The 15616-nt window shown below is 39.9% G+C and overlaps 1 protein-coding gene across 1 annotated transcript in view; it reads right to left on the bottom strand.

The window, feature by feature from the left end:
* Nucleotides 1-15616, bottom strand: part of SLC25A21 (solute carrier family 25 member 21) — a 216826-nt gene that overhangs the window by 56087 nt on the left and 145123 nt on the right. The window contains exon 5 of the mRNA XM_040257101.1: nt 4487-4553. Coding sequence (XP_040113035.1) covers nt 4487-4553 — 67 coding nt within the window. The remainder of the gene's footprint in view (nt 1-4486; nt 4554-15616) is intronic.

Raw genomic sequence — 15616 nt, 5'->3', positions numbered from 1 at the left:
ATTTTAAAAGATATTATACTAGACTATATTCTTAAGAACTAGATTAATTGCTATTTTAATTCCTTTCTATGCAGCACTAATCCTTTATTGCCTCCATAATATTTAGCCAGAGAAGTGATAAAGTTACCCTATCACATAAGATATGCGATTACACTCTTCAAGGATGAAATTAGGAGAGTCAACATGTTGAAGCCCCAGTACTTCGGCCACCTAATGTCAAGAGCTACTTATTGGAAAAGACCCTGATGCTTGGAAAGATTGAGGGCAGGAGGAGAAGGGCCTGACAGAGGATGAGATGGTTGGATGGCATCACTGGAAATAGTGAAGGACAGGGGAGTCTGGAGTGCTACAGTCCATGGCATTGCAAAGAGTTGGACATGATTTAGCAACTAAATAATAACAACAACATGTAGTAATGTTACCTATTCAAAGTCATGCAAATGTGTACTAAAGTGTTTAGAAAACCTTTTTAGTCAGTCAGGGTTTTAGGAATCTTGAATATAAAATCTGGAATCCAAATTACTATGGTATACATAATCTATCTACTAGAACCTTGAAATTGGTAGTCTGGTTGGGAGAGGGACTGGACCTAGAGGACAGGCTGTGTGGTCCCTGAAGAAGTGTCAAGCTGTGGTTAGACAGGGGAGGTGAGCACGGTTTGCCTGAGTGACCAGCCCTCTGGAGGGTACTTTCATTGCTCACTAAACAATCTGATGATTAAGCTGACCTCCCAGATCATCCATTCTGAGAGGAAGTTACATTACAGGGAAACTGTCTGATCCATTTGGGTCATACTTTTAACAAGTAGGCCCTGAGAAGTGCCCAGACTAGGACTGACTATTTCCCATCACAGAAGCAGACCCTTCTGGGTACTGCTCTCAATGCCCTATACATTTTGAAGCCTCCCAGTTTGGTTGGTGGTAACAGGTACTATTCCCAGTCCTGTGTGACTGCCCAGCACTGTTCCCGCAAATCCTTTCGACCAGTCTTTCCAGGCCTCGCTAGTTTCCTCACGTGTGCCCTGGTCAGCTGGATACTGGAGGTGTCCCTCTGCAGATCTTAGGTGTCTCTCTCTGTGCAGATCTCTCTTTCTCTGGTGCTCTGTCCTGCGAACTCTAGATGCCTTTCCCTCCCAGCTTCTCAGTTCTTTCTCAACCCAGGGAGTTGAGGCAGTCAACTGGATTTCTCCTGTGTATTCCTGAGCTGAGAACTCAAGGCAGTGAGTTGGGGCAATTTGCAGGGCACATCTCATCTGTTTTGCATCTCAGGTATGACTCTCCCTCTTTGTTTCATGTCCAGTGTCTTAAAAATATTCTGGTTTCATATATTTTGTTCATTTTCTGTTTTTGCTGTTTCAGGCAGCAGAGTAAATCTGGTCCCTGTGACTTCATCTTGGCTGGAAATGGAAGTCTCGGCCTTTCGGAAACTCTGAATAGTAGATGTGGGAATTTGGGGGAACAGGACAGGAATTCTCCTGTTATAAAGTAATAAATTTTCTTTCTGTTTCTTGTTACTTGAAAGTGAAAGTGCTATTCGCTCAGTTGTGTCCGACTCTTTGTGACCACATGGACTGTAGCCCTCCAGGCTCCTCTGTCCATGGGATTCTACAGGCAAGAATACTGGAGTGGGTTGCTATTTCCTTCTCCAGGGGATCTTCCCAACCCAGGCATTACAGGCAGATTCTTTACCACTGAGCCACCAGGGAAGTTCCTGTTACATATGTTTCATTTATTCATCTAATATCCATGGAACATCTACTTGTAGGCACTGTGATAAGCGTAAAGGATACAGTGGTGAACAAATAGACTTCACAATATATAATATTTTGTGAGTTTGGTTGGCATTAAGCAGTCCTAGAGAGTCTGAGCATGAACTGATGGTGTTTCCAGACCTGTGATGCTCAAAACTAGATCCTGGAATCCAGCATGCAGTGCCTGCCATCTCTGAGCAACCAACTGGTCTCTTTCAGAGTCTTCATTTCCTTTTGCTAATGGCAATACTAATTCTGTCTCTATTTGTGAAGGGGAGTTTCATTTATTTAGCATCAATGAATATTATTATTTTAATGGTGAAATTCATTTCAAAGAATAAAGTGCAGACAAAAATTATCTGTTTCTAGACCTTATCTATTTCTCTCTATATACATATACATATATATACATAATTTCAGAGACCATATATACATATGTATACATGTGTGTATATATCTATGGCCTGAATATTTTTTCAAAGTAAACTGTGATGGCATACAATAAAGCAGTTTATGATGTATGAAATCGTTGCAATCAGATAATCATTTTCCTCACAAATCCTAAGATAAATATCTATAAAAGGAATGTTTTCATAAATTATGTTGAAAAACTGGTGCTATCCATCTGGCAAAGATACACTTAACTCGAAGTCATACTTAAAAAGCCAACATACTTACCATATGTCTCAATAATTTTAAGGTAAAATCTACTTGAAACAAGATGTCTGGGACACATACACCATATCCAGTTGCCCAAAAGTTCATCTGTTAACCATTGTTCTGGCAGGGAGCATTGTTTTTTTAAAGTTGAGACTAGCTCAGTTTTGTAAAGCTCAATTTTTCTTTTCTTCCATAGAAGACTGCTCAACATTGATAAACGTTAATCCTCTAAAAGCTTAAATTGTCTCCAACATATAGTATTAAGGAAAAATATTCCAGGAAAAACTGTAATTACAGTTTACTTTATTTATACATGTAAAACTCTGAACAAATGAATATATTATTCCGTGGAGACAAAGTGACTTTCCTTGAACAGGAAGTATGCTCTGTTTGTTTACTTGGGCAATCTTTTATCAAGTGAAGCCATTTCATAATTCAATTCAGCCCTCTTGCGTACTTTGGTGAACTTTTTCCAGATTCTCTATTGCAATTCAGATCCTTATAATGAAATTTGTATTGAAGTAATAATATAAAATCACAAAAACTATGGCAATGAAGAGGTAAATTTATAGAGGAAAAATGTTTTAAAGCTTTGCTTTCTGCACTCTAGACTGGAATTAAATCCTATTAAATCTCCATTTTTGCATGAGTAAAACTTTGGTTTCTATGTATATATGTTGGTTTTCTTTTTAATCATAATTTTAACCCAGTCATCTTGATTAACTGAGTATAAGCATATAAGCTGCTTTTTCTTACCTTTCAAGAATGTTGGGCATACAAATTGAGTAATGTGTGAGAAAAAAGCTTTATGTCATCAGTTGGAAAGGAAGTCTTTAAGTTTACGATATCTTTATTATGGAAAGACAAAGCTGTATTTAGTGATGGCAGTGGTGTGGGGGAGGGGGCAATGCCATCAGAGTCGCTGTGACCAGGACTTCTGTCTGAAAGAACCTAGAAAAAAGCATGATCAGATTTATTTCTTTTTCCTTTGGAGGTCCTGCTAGATCAGGAAGCTTCCCCAGTGGCTCAGCTGGTAAAAAAATCCGCCTGCAATGTGGAAGACCTGGGTTCGATCCCTGGGTTGGGAAGATCCCCTGGAGAGGGGAACAGCTACTCACTCCAGTATTCTGACCTGGAGAATTCCATGGACTATACAGGCCACGGGGTCACAAAGAGTCAGACATGACTGAGTGACTTTCACGTTCACTTTCCCCTAGAGGTCCTGCTAGATCTCCATGTTCATATCCAGATACTGAGCCAGCAAGGAGTACATAAACCTCCATAGGAGGGACTTCCCTGGCGGTCCAGTGATTGAGACTTCATGTTTCAATGCAGGGGTTGTGAGTTTGATTCCTGGTCAGGGAGTTAAGATCCCACATGCCTTGTGGCCAAAACACCAAAACAGGAAACAGAAGCAATATTGTAACAGATACAGTACATTTAAAATGGTCCACATTAAAAAAAAAAATCTTAAGAAAACTCCATAGTTCTGTGGTTAAAGAATGGAAATCAATGTAGTGGAAGTATTGCTAGTAATTTTGTAAAAACAAGTATAGAATACTTTAACAGAGGAGACCAGGGTGGAAAAATGAAGTTAGCACACCAAATAAATGGGTTATATAAAAATCACACACAAAGTAACATAATGTATTAGTTCACTCTGTTCATAAAATGAGAATTATTTAGGGAAGGTTTATCTACCTTTCCTCCCTCTTCTCCTCTCTCTCTTTACTAATTATTGCTCCAAAGGCAAGTTTACGAATTTCCTTGAGAAAAAGTCCAAGCTCTTTTGTGGCTGCTGTGGTTTGATTACATGAATTTCATTTACCACTGTGCTTTCTGTGTCATTTCACCATTAGAAGGGAATGTTTTTACCTGGAGAAAGAAATCCACAAACCAATATAGCAATATTTGAGAGAATGACCAAGTCTAATTGTGATAAAAAATATGATTTCTATATAAAAATTTTAGTATTTCACATTTAATTCCCATTAATGTCCCATAGCTTATTGTGGGATGTGCTAATGCTGAAGCACTATGTCCATTTCACTTGATGGGAAGGGATATGTTGCTTACCTTTACTGCTCTTTTTGGTGTCTCAGCCAAGATGGGCGGTAGAATCCCCTTGTAAAAACCGAACAACCTATTGGAGAAATGAAAAGATTTATGTAAGTCAGGAGGGTTTCCCAGGTGGCATGGTCTCCTGCCAATGCAGGAGATGCAAGAGACGCAGGTTCAATCCCTGGGTCAGGAGGATCCCCTGGAAGAGGAAATGGCAACTCCCTCCAGTGTTCTTGCCTGGAAAATTCCATGGACAGAGGAGCCTGGCAGGCTACAGTCCATGGGGTTGCAAACAGCTGGACAGGACTGAGTGACTATGCAAGCACACACATATAAGGAAGGGAATTAGGATGGATAAAGCAACTTATCTAAAGTATTCCCAACTATTCAGTATAGCTCATTAGTCACGAAATCTTCTTTGTCTTAATGCTAAAGCAGAGAGACTACACATTCTACATTTATATGTTCTATGACATTCAGAAGAGGAATAAATGATGCTGAGACTGGAACCCCTTGGGTAAGCTGCTAAAGATAATCATGAGTTGTACCTTAAAGATAAACTCAACCCTCCTTAATCTAAGGAATCTTTATTTTCTAAGTTGTGTGGTTGGTAGCCTTGAGCTCTCTACCATTTTGTATCTCTTCCCTGCAGTCACCAAATGAAGTTAAGGCTACACCTGAACCCACTAGACTAAAACTTCAGAGGCTAACTGGGTGATGAAACCCTCAATATTAGCTTTACTAACATAGGGGAAACTAACAAACTATATGGCTATGGAACTAGGGCTCCTAGCCATGTCCCAAATCAGTCATAATTTTTTTAACTTCCTTGATGGAGATGAAAGAAGGTCAGGGAGGGCTAATTACAGAGCCATGCTCCTGGCAGTAGAAGTATCAGACTTTCCTAGAGGTGGCGCGTGCATGCTCAGTAGTGTCTGACTCTGTGACCCTATGGACTGGAGCTCACCAAACTCTCCTGCTGACATGCAGTCTCACAGGGCATGGGACAGCTGTTGTTTTCAATATTGACATGTGGTCACATATTCAGACATTTTTAGGAAAAAAAAAGAATGCGTACCATATGCCTATAAGTTTTATAAAAAGTCACCATTTATTTCTCATTAAAATTTAAGATTCAAAATCTTAAGTTTGTCTGCCCTGGGATCTTTACACACTCACGTACACATATATATGCTATGAGGGTATGAAAGTGAAAGTCGCTCAGTCGTGTCTAACTCTTTGTGACCCCATGGCCTATATAGTCCACAGAATTCTCCAGGCCAGAACACTGGAGTGGGTAGGATTCCTCGAGGGGATCTTTCAAACCCAGAGATTGAACCCAGGTCTCCCACACTGCACATGGACTCTTTACCAGGTGAGCCACAAGGGAAGCCCAAGAATACTGGAATGAGTAGCCTATCCCTTCTCCAGCAGATCTTCCCAACCTGGGAATTGAACCGGGGTCTCCTGCACTGCAGGCAGATTCTTCATAAACTGAATTATCATGAAGGTATAATGTAAATATATATATATAGTATGAAAATATTTCAATAGGAAAGAATATTCTGCATTGTTTTCTGAGATAATTCCCCTGGTGGGCTGGTAAGTGGATACAACCAGTCCCTGGACTCAACCAGTCCCTGTTTTAGGATAGCCACTTAATATCCTAGAGAAGACTGGACTCTGATTAACTCATCAAACTTCACTCCAGCACCCTTAAGTTGGGTTCTGCTTCTAGCTGTGTTCTGGAACAAAAAAGTTAAGAGTTTATTCAGACTAACCCACTGGGGCACTCAATCTAAGATGGCAACCTCTTACTCTTCCTCAACACACTGGCTTACACAGCGGCTTCCAATGAAGGGAGCCAAAGGCTCGTCCTACAGCTTCTGTTAGTCCCTTGAGGGCTGGTGTTCCCTACAGTGCTTACCCCAGAGTCTTGTGTGTGTGTGTGTGTGTGCGCGTCCACACATGTGTGTGTAAACAGGACACAGATATCTGTTAAGCTTACAGATTTTATGAAGAGAAAGAAAGGAATCAAATGATCCCTTAATGCGGGCTTACTCCGCCTGCTGTTTTCAACTTAATGAATAGCACTAGCATTTGTGTTAATATAAAGGAAGTAAAGCAGACGTGCTTTGAAGAACTACGGGAATTCATGAATTCCCCCACTTCCTTTCCATTTCAACTACTGAGGCCTGAAATTTACTTGTAAAATTTTAATACTCTTTCTAATTTGAATTTCATTATAAAGTATTATATAATTTTCAGCATGGGAATGACTCGGCCTAGATTTGTGCTTCCTAAAAGATACATGTGATTTTCTTGAATAGAAGTTCTATATTTATAATAAAAAACATTATTAGTTCTGTTCTTTTTGTGCTGCTTTTTTCACACCTGGAAGATTATGCCTGGTTATAGGGGGTGGGCAGGAATGAAGAAGAACATTTAAGTAAAGAAAGCTTCTGGAACAGAGTGTCCCTGTTAATAGAGGTACTTGAAATCCCGTGCAACAGAGAACAGATATAGGACAAACAGTAGCTCAGCTGGAGAATAAAGATCTTAGGGACAAACATCTGACGAATCTTTTGAAAAGTGAGGATATAGGAAACAGATTAGACTTTTCTGTTTGTTTCCAGGTGGTAGAACTAGGACCAACAGGTGGAAGCAACAGAGAAAGACACATTTTGGGCACATTGGAAGCCGCTGTGTAAGTCAGTGTGTTGAGGAAGAGTAAGAAGCTTGATACAAGGAAGTGCTTCTAACAGTCAGACCTATCTAAACATAGACTAGACTCTCCTGAAAAGTGGTGTGTTCCCTTTGGAATGTGGCCAAGCAGTGTGGATGACCACTCATCATGGATGCCAGAGATGGATGTACCCAACAGTGCAAGGACTTGATGTGTCTCAAGGTTGGTTTACTCCAATCCTCAGATTTTGTTATTCTAAGAGAAAGAACAAAAAGACACAGAACAGCACATTTCTGAAAACAGACACTCTGCATTCCTTTAAACTTTTGCCTAAAGTGGAGCACTACTTTGCTGAAGGAGGACAGAAGTCTTATAAGCATCGCAGAAGGTCTTCATTTTAAAAATGATGAAAGGAAATATTAAAAAAGAGGTGTAAGGCAGAAGCGAAGAGAGGCAGTTGGGACAACCGTAAGGGTTTAATCTGCAAAGAGCTGGGAGGCCCAGAGCCCTCTGTTTCACGCTGGTGACGCTTCTGGGTGCCCTCTCTCTGCTCTGCTCTTTCATATGCAGTCGTCCCCTGCTCCCTCACCAGCTCCAGCCAGCTCATCATCCTGAACTCTCTAACGGTGAATGAGCAGTTTCAATGGGAAATTCTCATGGACCATAGGCAGCATTTGCTGACAAATGAGAAGTGAGAATCGTCTACTTCCTTGCATTATTTTTACAGTATATCCATACAATAGTGGGTATCTATGGAATAGCCAGGCTGGAAACTCTTCTCTTGAGAACTGTCCCACCCATTTTTTTTAAACTACTAGAACCCATATATTACTATAATATGATACTGCTTGTTAGGCAGTGGTTGATTGGGCAACTTGCTGAATGGATCCAAATGGTACTCCATTTCTTTGTTCCTGTTAATCTGGTCCAAATAGAGTTTTTCTCCAGGATTTTGGAATTGGAACTGAAAAGGTCAGCCTTGCTATGTGTGGTTGAAGTTCTAAGATATAAGGCTAGACTATTAACAGTAGTCATGTTTTTCGTCATTCAGGGGAAGTCAGTCTGCAGTGATAAGAAAGAAGGAAGCTGTCATTCAAGAAAACAAAGGAGCAAGACGCAGAAGTTCTGGTACTGTAAGTGTGATTCTGTGGCCAGGATTTCTTTAAGCCTCGTTACATCTTGACCCTTCTTGAATACTGACATTTCCCTTTGCTTTTGATTCTCTGAGATATCCAGTAATATCTATAATAAATTCCTTTATTTACTTACAAACCAAAGTCCTGGATCCAGAAATTGGCCTCTACAGTCAAAGTGACTGTTGCTGTTCCTCCGTACTGTGGCCTCTCCTGTGAAGAGCCTTTGGTCAGGTAAGAGCAGCACTTGGGCCAATTCAAAGAGTCACACCCAAAATGTGAGCAAGAATGCAAATCAAAACTACCATGAGCTACCACCTCACACCAGTCAGAATGGCCATCATTAACAAGTCTACAAAGAACAAATGTTGGAAAGGATGTGGAGGAAAGGGAATTGGTGGGGATGGATATTGGTGCAGCCATTATGGAAAACAGTATGAAGGTTCCTCAGAAAAATAAAGGTAGATTTGCCATATGATCCAGCAGTATATCCAGACATAGCTGTAATTTGAAAAGATACATGCACCCCCATGTTCATAGCAGCACTATTTATGATAGCCAAGGCATGGAGACAACCTAAATGTCCATCAACAGATGAATGGATAAGGAAGATGTGGTACATATACAATGGAATATTATTTAGTCACAAAAAAGGATGAAATAATGCCATTTGCAGCCATATGGATGGACCCAGAGATGATCATGCTAGTGAGGTAAATCAGAAAGAGAAAGACAAATACCATATGAGACTGTTTACATGTGGAGTTGAAAATATGACACAAATGAACATATCTATGAAATGGAAACAGACTCATAGACAAAGAAAACAGACTTGTGGTTGCCAAAGGGGAAAGGGGGTAAGGAAAGGAAGCCCTGGGAGCCTGGGATTAGCAGAGGCAAATTGTATATAAAGGATGGATAAACAACATCTCACTGTGTAGCACTGTATTCAATATCCTGTGATAAGCCAGAATGGAAAAGAATAAGAAAACAAATATATGTAACTGAGTCACTATGGTGTACAGTAGAAATGTAAAACCATGATACTTCAACAATTTTTTTTTTTTTTTGAGTCTGAGCAAGAGAATGTGGGCAAGGCCTTAAGCTGATGACTTATTTTTTTGACTTGATTGATAATTACTGGAAGTTTTCCTAGTGTAAAAGTATGACATACAGATTCTAAAAAACAGAAAGGACTGGTAATGTCTTATAAAGAAGATACTCTTTTTGGCTAAAAAACTGATGTTTATATTCACATGCACTGTTCATTCTGCCAATTTTTTTTTTTTCTGTGCTCATGTAGTCTTGGTTTGAAACACAGGGCACGTAGCTTATCAGGACAATAAGCAAGGAAGCTAAGAGATTTGCAACACTCATATCAACGTGCTTCAACTTGCTTACTTCTCAAGAACCAGATTGACACATTTCGTCTACTCCCTGAATGAATGGAAAGTGAGATTCTAATGTCTGCTGAGAAGACAGTAAAGCCACTACTGTGGTTTTAAGTTTTGACCCATATAAAGCCACCTGGGGAACTCTTCAGAAGAGACACAAGAACCAGTTCAAGACCTCCTATAAAACTGCAGTATGAACTGTACGGAAGACTTCATATTTTGTTTCTCAAAGCTGTTACTTCTAAAACGTATGAGTTTGATGTTAACTACCCTGTGTAGGAAAATGTTAACTTGGATGTGTATCAGCTTTTATTAATACTGTTATAAGTAAAAATAGTCAAATTTGGTGAATGCTTAATGTGGACTTGCCACTCTGTTAAGAATAAATATATGAAGGCATGTGGACATATTTTAATGTCATTCAACTGCCACAACAGTCCTTCCTTTGAAGCAGGAATGATTGTTTTCTTCATGTTGCAGATGAACCCTGTCTTCCCAGCCTCTTGTCCATGTCCACAGTCCTTGGCGCTTGTCCACTGAGATGTAGAGGTACTGCAGTTTTTCTTAAAACTATTTTTACAAGCACATTTGAAAAGTCAAGTTATTTCTATTGCAAAAATGTCTTGTCATTTCTTATTTTAGGAGAAGCAGTTAAAAATCAGATTTCTATTCCACTTCCATTCTCTTTTAAAGTCAAATGCAACACTTCCTGCATAACTGATAGATCTGGGCTGAGATGAACAAGATCATTTTCTGGAAAAACTTTTGGGTTGTTTATAAAATATTTTCTAGGTGAATCAGATGAGAAAAAAACTTAGGCTCTAGGATAAATTTTTTCCCCATAGGATACAGTTTTGCCCTTAAGACAAATATCAGGATAAGTCTGTGTGGGAAAAGACAATGCAAAGTTTAGCAATATGATAAAACAATGAAATATTCATACTAAATATTAAAATAAAAATAGTGTTGTCCAAAAAGTCAGTGGGGAGCACTTTTAGCTGTTGATTTAACAGATACCCTCCTCAACCGTCTTTGTTCCTGGAGGTGCAAGTATTCACCATTCCGTGCACTTTGGGAAGAGAGCCCTTTGCCAGTCCAGGGGGTGAAGCTGAGTTCTTCAAGCGAATCATGGTGGTCCCATTCCCTTCCTAGCAAGGAGGTTAAACATGGATATACAACCCAAACCTAGCCTCTTGGACCAGCAAAGAGGGAGGGATGCATGCTGGAAGTCTTGAATTTCTGGCCTAAGGAAGAGTACATGGGAAGAAAAGACCCTCTTTTTCACTAGATCTTGTCCATACTGCACGATATCCCTGTGTACTGCGGTCAAGTGAAATATCACTGCCCACAAGCTGAGGATGTCCAGCCAAAAGAAAAGACCTTGATCTTGATGACATCATTGGACTGCTCAATGAACCAATCGTGGCATCCTACCTCCAGATGTCTGGTTACATGAAATTAAAAATAAACCTTTACTATTTGAGCGCTTTCGGTTATATCTTCTGTTAACCCACAGCTAAAAGCATTCTGATACAAATAGCTTTAACATTCCTATTTTTGAAAAAGTCCCAAATTCTTAAATCATAATATAATGAAGACAGTTGTTAAATGTTAAGCAAAGCACTTAGAAGGAGACTGTGGAAAACAATTTTAAAGTGTTTTTAGATTATTTCTTTCAGGAACCATATCATACACTAAAACTCTATCCCATTAGAATGATTACATACGAGAGAGCCCCCACCCCAAAGACAGAACGTGGAGAAATTCACAGGCAAAAATGAGGATGGGGTTCCAGTCCTTCGAAACCATTAGATCATGATTGAGAGTTGTTATTCAGGAATACAAGTAGACAAAGAGTATTACAACATTGGATCACATTTGTTTTTAATTGTATGATCAAAACAGGCCTTGTATTACTTATGTACATCTATAAAGTGAAGATCGAAACTGCACTGCACGTGTTCTTCTCAAAGACACAGCTCACACACAGTTTGTTTGAAATACAGATCTATGCCAAGCCCCACAAAATAATTTTATCCCTCATTTCCCCCACCACTTTTTTAAAGTGTGAAGTTATTTAACATATTGGGTGGCTCCAAGGTCGTAGACAAGCCAATAAAAAGATGTTGATTGTACAAATCAAGGAAATGCAGAATTTTCTTTGAGTTCCAGTTGGTGGTCCATTTACAAACCCTGGAGGAAGCCTTCCTGCTGTCTCTCATTAGTAGGGACCAATCTTAGGTTACCTTCTTTGGGGCCCAAACTTTAGAATCCATGCCCCTCAAGGAGACCAGATAGATCCTTAATGAAACATTTTGTACCTGACAACATCTTTAGTCCCTTTGGATGGCTGAAAAAAGTTACCTGCTTTAAGTCAGCTACTGAAATCAGAAGACTTTGTGGTTAATAGTGGGTAGACAGGAGAGGGCTTAGCATTCTCAAAATTCAACCCAGGTAAAGAAGCGAGAAAGGAATGGAAAAATGACATGTCCCTTCTGCCCCTCCTTTTTCTCTCTGAGTCACCTCTTTGTTGGTTTTGCTGTTATTTTTCTAATTTAGTATGTAGAAAATGTTTGTTTGAAAGTCATTTGTACTGTAGAGCTGGACTACTCCTATAGGCAGGCTGGGAAATTTCTGAAGTTGCCAGCCTGGTAAGCAGGATTTTGGCCTTAGAAGCCACAACATGGAATCTTTTCTTCTTTGTGGCTCCCAAGGAGAAAGGCAAACAGCATAGCTGCTTCACCAGTGACCTTTAGAGGGAGTCATACCACGTTGTCCATCAGAAAGGTTATCATAAAACTCAACTGGTAGATTACTGAGAAATGAGTGTAAGGAAATGGTGAATGATTATCTTCCCTCCTAAGAGAGGAAAAGATCACTGTACAAATCTGATGCCTGGGAAAACCAGGCTTTCCCTGGTTGTTGGAGATGAAGGATTTTGGGGGCCCAAACTGCTGAGATTCATAACCTGGGCCCAGCAGCCAGGATAGCAGTGCACCTCATCCAAGCCTGAAAAGGCCAATTAAAGAAATGACTTCAAAGTTGAAAAGGCATTTTCAAAGCCACCTGCAGCATACTCACATGCAGCAAGAGACGGACGTTTTCACCTGGATCCCACTTCTTTGCCAAAAAACTGGCATTCAGTGAAAGTCCAGAGCAGCAATAATACTCATCGGTGAAGCATGAAATAGGAGAGACAGGGAAAGTGACACCAGATCCCCAGTTGGGGAAATTGGAAAGCATTAACGTGTCTGTGTACCTAACAGAGCACAATTACTACATTTTACTTCGTTTCAACAGTCAGGACCTAACTGAACATCACCATTCAGTTCTGTTCTGGGCAATGATCCAAGCTCATCTTTGGTACAGTTGATTTTGAAGCCTTACAGTCAATCATATCTTCACAATTTGTTCTTCTTTCAGGCTTCAGGCATCCTCTTGATTTCCATTTCTTGTTTGGAAGCCTTGAGTCATCTGTTCTGGCAACATGACCAACCCAAATCAGTCATTTTCTCCAAATTATATTGAAATAGGGATCTTGCTAGTTTGTTTTCTTCCTCCCCCTTTCTTTCACATAATTTCCCCTTTAAAGATCTTCTAATACAAAGCTGATTGAAGGCATACAATATCCTCTTTCTTCTGCTGTTGTCAAATCCAAGTTTCTTTACCCACATGCTATATAGCTCTGTAATTAAAACAATGAGGGTGGCACTCAGCCCTGGGTTACAAGGGCATGGCTTCCATTGCTCGATGGTTCCCATCTCTCAGGGCAGAATTTTGGCCTTGACACTACACCTTTAGGGCAGAATTCTGACGTCATTTACGCTCTGCAAGTCTCAGAGGTTCACAGAATCCAAATGAAAGACTGCAGTTCCATGGCTCTGTTATTTGAATTATGTAGAATCTGCAATCTGAAGTTCTCGAAATTGCATGCATATTGGGGCCATTTTCATTTAGGCAAAGGAGAGAGGGAAAACTAGGTAGCCTTCAAAGGAGAAGGAAAACAGCTTACAAAGAATAAGTGACACAGATTCCTCTTTCAAAAGCAGCAACTGAACTTTGAAGAAGGGCAGGAAGCATAAAGAAAGTTTTAGCTAAGATTCTAACATAAAACTCAAGAAAGTTTTCCTTGCTTCAACTCCTATCAGGTCTTTGGGCACAAACAATATAGTTATTATTTTTCATTATAGAGAATTAAGTGAATTGAGTTTCTGCATATGGTCCTCAGATCTATTTGTTATCCCAAACCATACCACTTTCATTACATGCTATATGGAGGAATTCTTTAAAAGTTTTCCTCGACACACGTTTTTAACTGAACTTTCAGTATGATTTTACCACCTCAATTAAACTTTGCTGATGGGTCTAAAGTAAACTACAACCTTGATTTTCTAAGATATGAAAAATTAGTTTAGCTGTCAGTATCATTTAGGAGGTAGGTCCATGGCTCCATTCCCTGGAAAGTTGGCAGGATGCTCAATGCACCGAGCATGCTGCAGAGGGAAGGCATTAGCGTGATATAAGAACCAGAACCCTGATGGAAAACCCTAAGGAAAGAAAGAGCAAAAAAGATATTTGAGAAGCAACTAATACGGTAAATAATATGGCTAGAATGTGGCATTAATTGCAGCATTAATCTATAAGTGAAGAGACTTATTTAGAACTGAACATGCAAAAAGTACAGTAATTTTCAGTGACAGCAGATTACCTTGCTTATAAAGATGAACACATTTCCATTAGAAAATAAGAATCATGTAAGAGCAGTCTTTCACTCATGCGGATGGTAACTCTGAGAGAAAAAACTCAAAAGAAAAAAAAAGAAAGGAAAACCAAAACAACTCTATTTCTTGGATGGGGACTGAAAACCAGGAAAAAAGGACCCGACTGTGGAGTCAACAAATCCTTTGCCAGCCAGCTGCCTGCTGCTGCTGCTGCTGCTAAGTCGCTTCAGTCGTGTCCGACTCTGTGCGACCCTGTAGACGGCAGCCCACCAGGCTCCCCCGTCCCTGGGATTCTCCAGGCAAGAATGCTCTCTGCTAATCAAGTCCTGCTGAAGAAATTCTTTGCTCCGTTCTAGTTCCCCCAGCCTCTCACCCATCCCCCTTTTCTTATTTCCTCTGTTTCTAATTTCTGTTGTTCCCACTCATGAAGTCACCATTCATTTGTTCACTCACTTATTCTTTCAGTATATTCTGTTCCAAGCACTAAGCTAAACACCTTTTTCTGGGGTCAAACGTTAATAAGAGTAGTTCCGTTGTCCCCAAATCAACCAAGACCTTAACTTTCTCCAGGAAGCCTTCTCTGAGATGGTAGACAAAAAGCTTGATATTGCACCTGCTTGCAATATTTGACCAAGATGTTGTCTTCATATGTGCTTGGCACATAGCAACATGCAGATAACATTATATTGAACACACTGACATTCAAATAAGAAATGTATATACTTAAGCATATATGTCTATATATATCATGCATGTGTGCTGAGTTGCTAAGTCGTGTCCAGCTCTTCTGCAACCCCGTGGACTGTAGCCCACCAGGCGCCTCTGTCCACAGGATTTCCCAGGCAAGAATACTAGGGAGGGTTGCCATTTCCTTCTCCAGGGGATCGTCACAACCCAGAGATAGAACCTGCGTCTCCTGCACTGGCAGGCGGATTCTTTACCACTGAGCCACCCGGTAAAGTCATGTATATACATATACATATATAGCCCATATTCACAGACATGACTTGGTATCCATATAAACAGTCTGAATGACTCACATATTTTTAACGAGTATGTATTATTCACATGATTACCATATTTAATCCAGGTTATAAATTGTTTGACAATGGTCACTCCTTTTCTTCATCACCAACCTCTAGCATTTAGCATTCATTTGATTCTACCTGTCAGGAAAGGCAAAGTGATGTAGTGGGCAGGAATGTGGGCTC

The sequence above is a fragment of the Oryx dammah genome, unplaced genomic scaffold, assembly GCF_014754425.2.
Source record: "Oryx dammah isolate SB20612 unplaced genomic scaffold, SCBI_Odam_1.1 HiC_scaffold_16, whole genome shotgun sequence".
NCBI lineage: Eukaryota > Metazoa > Chordata > Mammalia > Artiodactyla > Bovidae > Oryx > Oryx dammah.
Note: the sequence above shows the minus strand (reverse complement) of the source record. Positions and strands in the feature narration are given on the sequence as shown.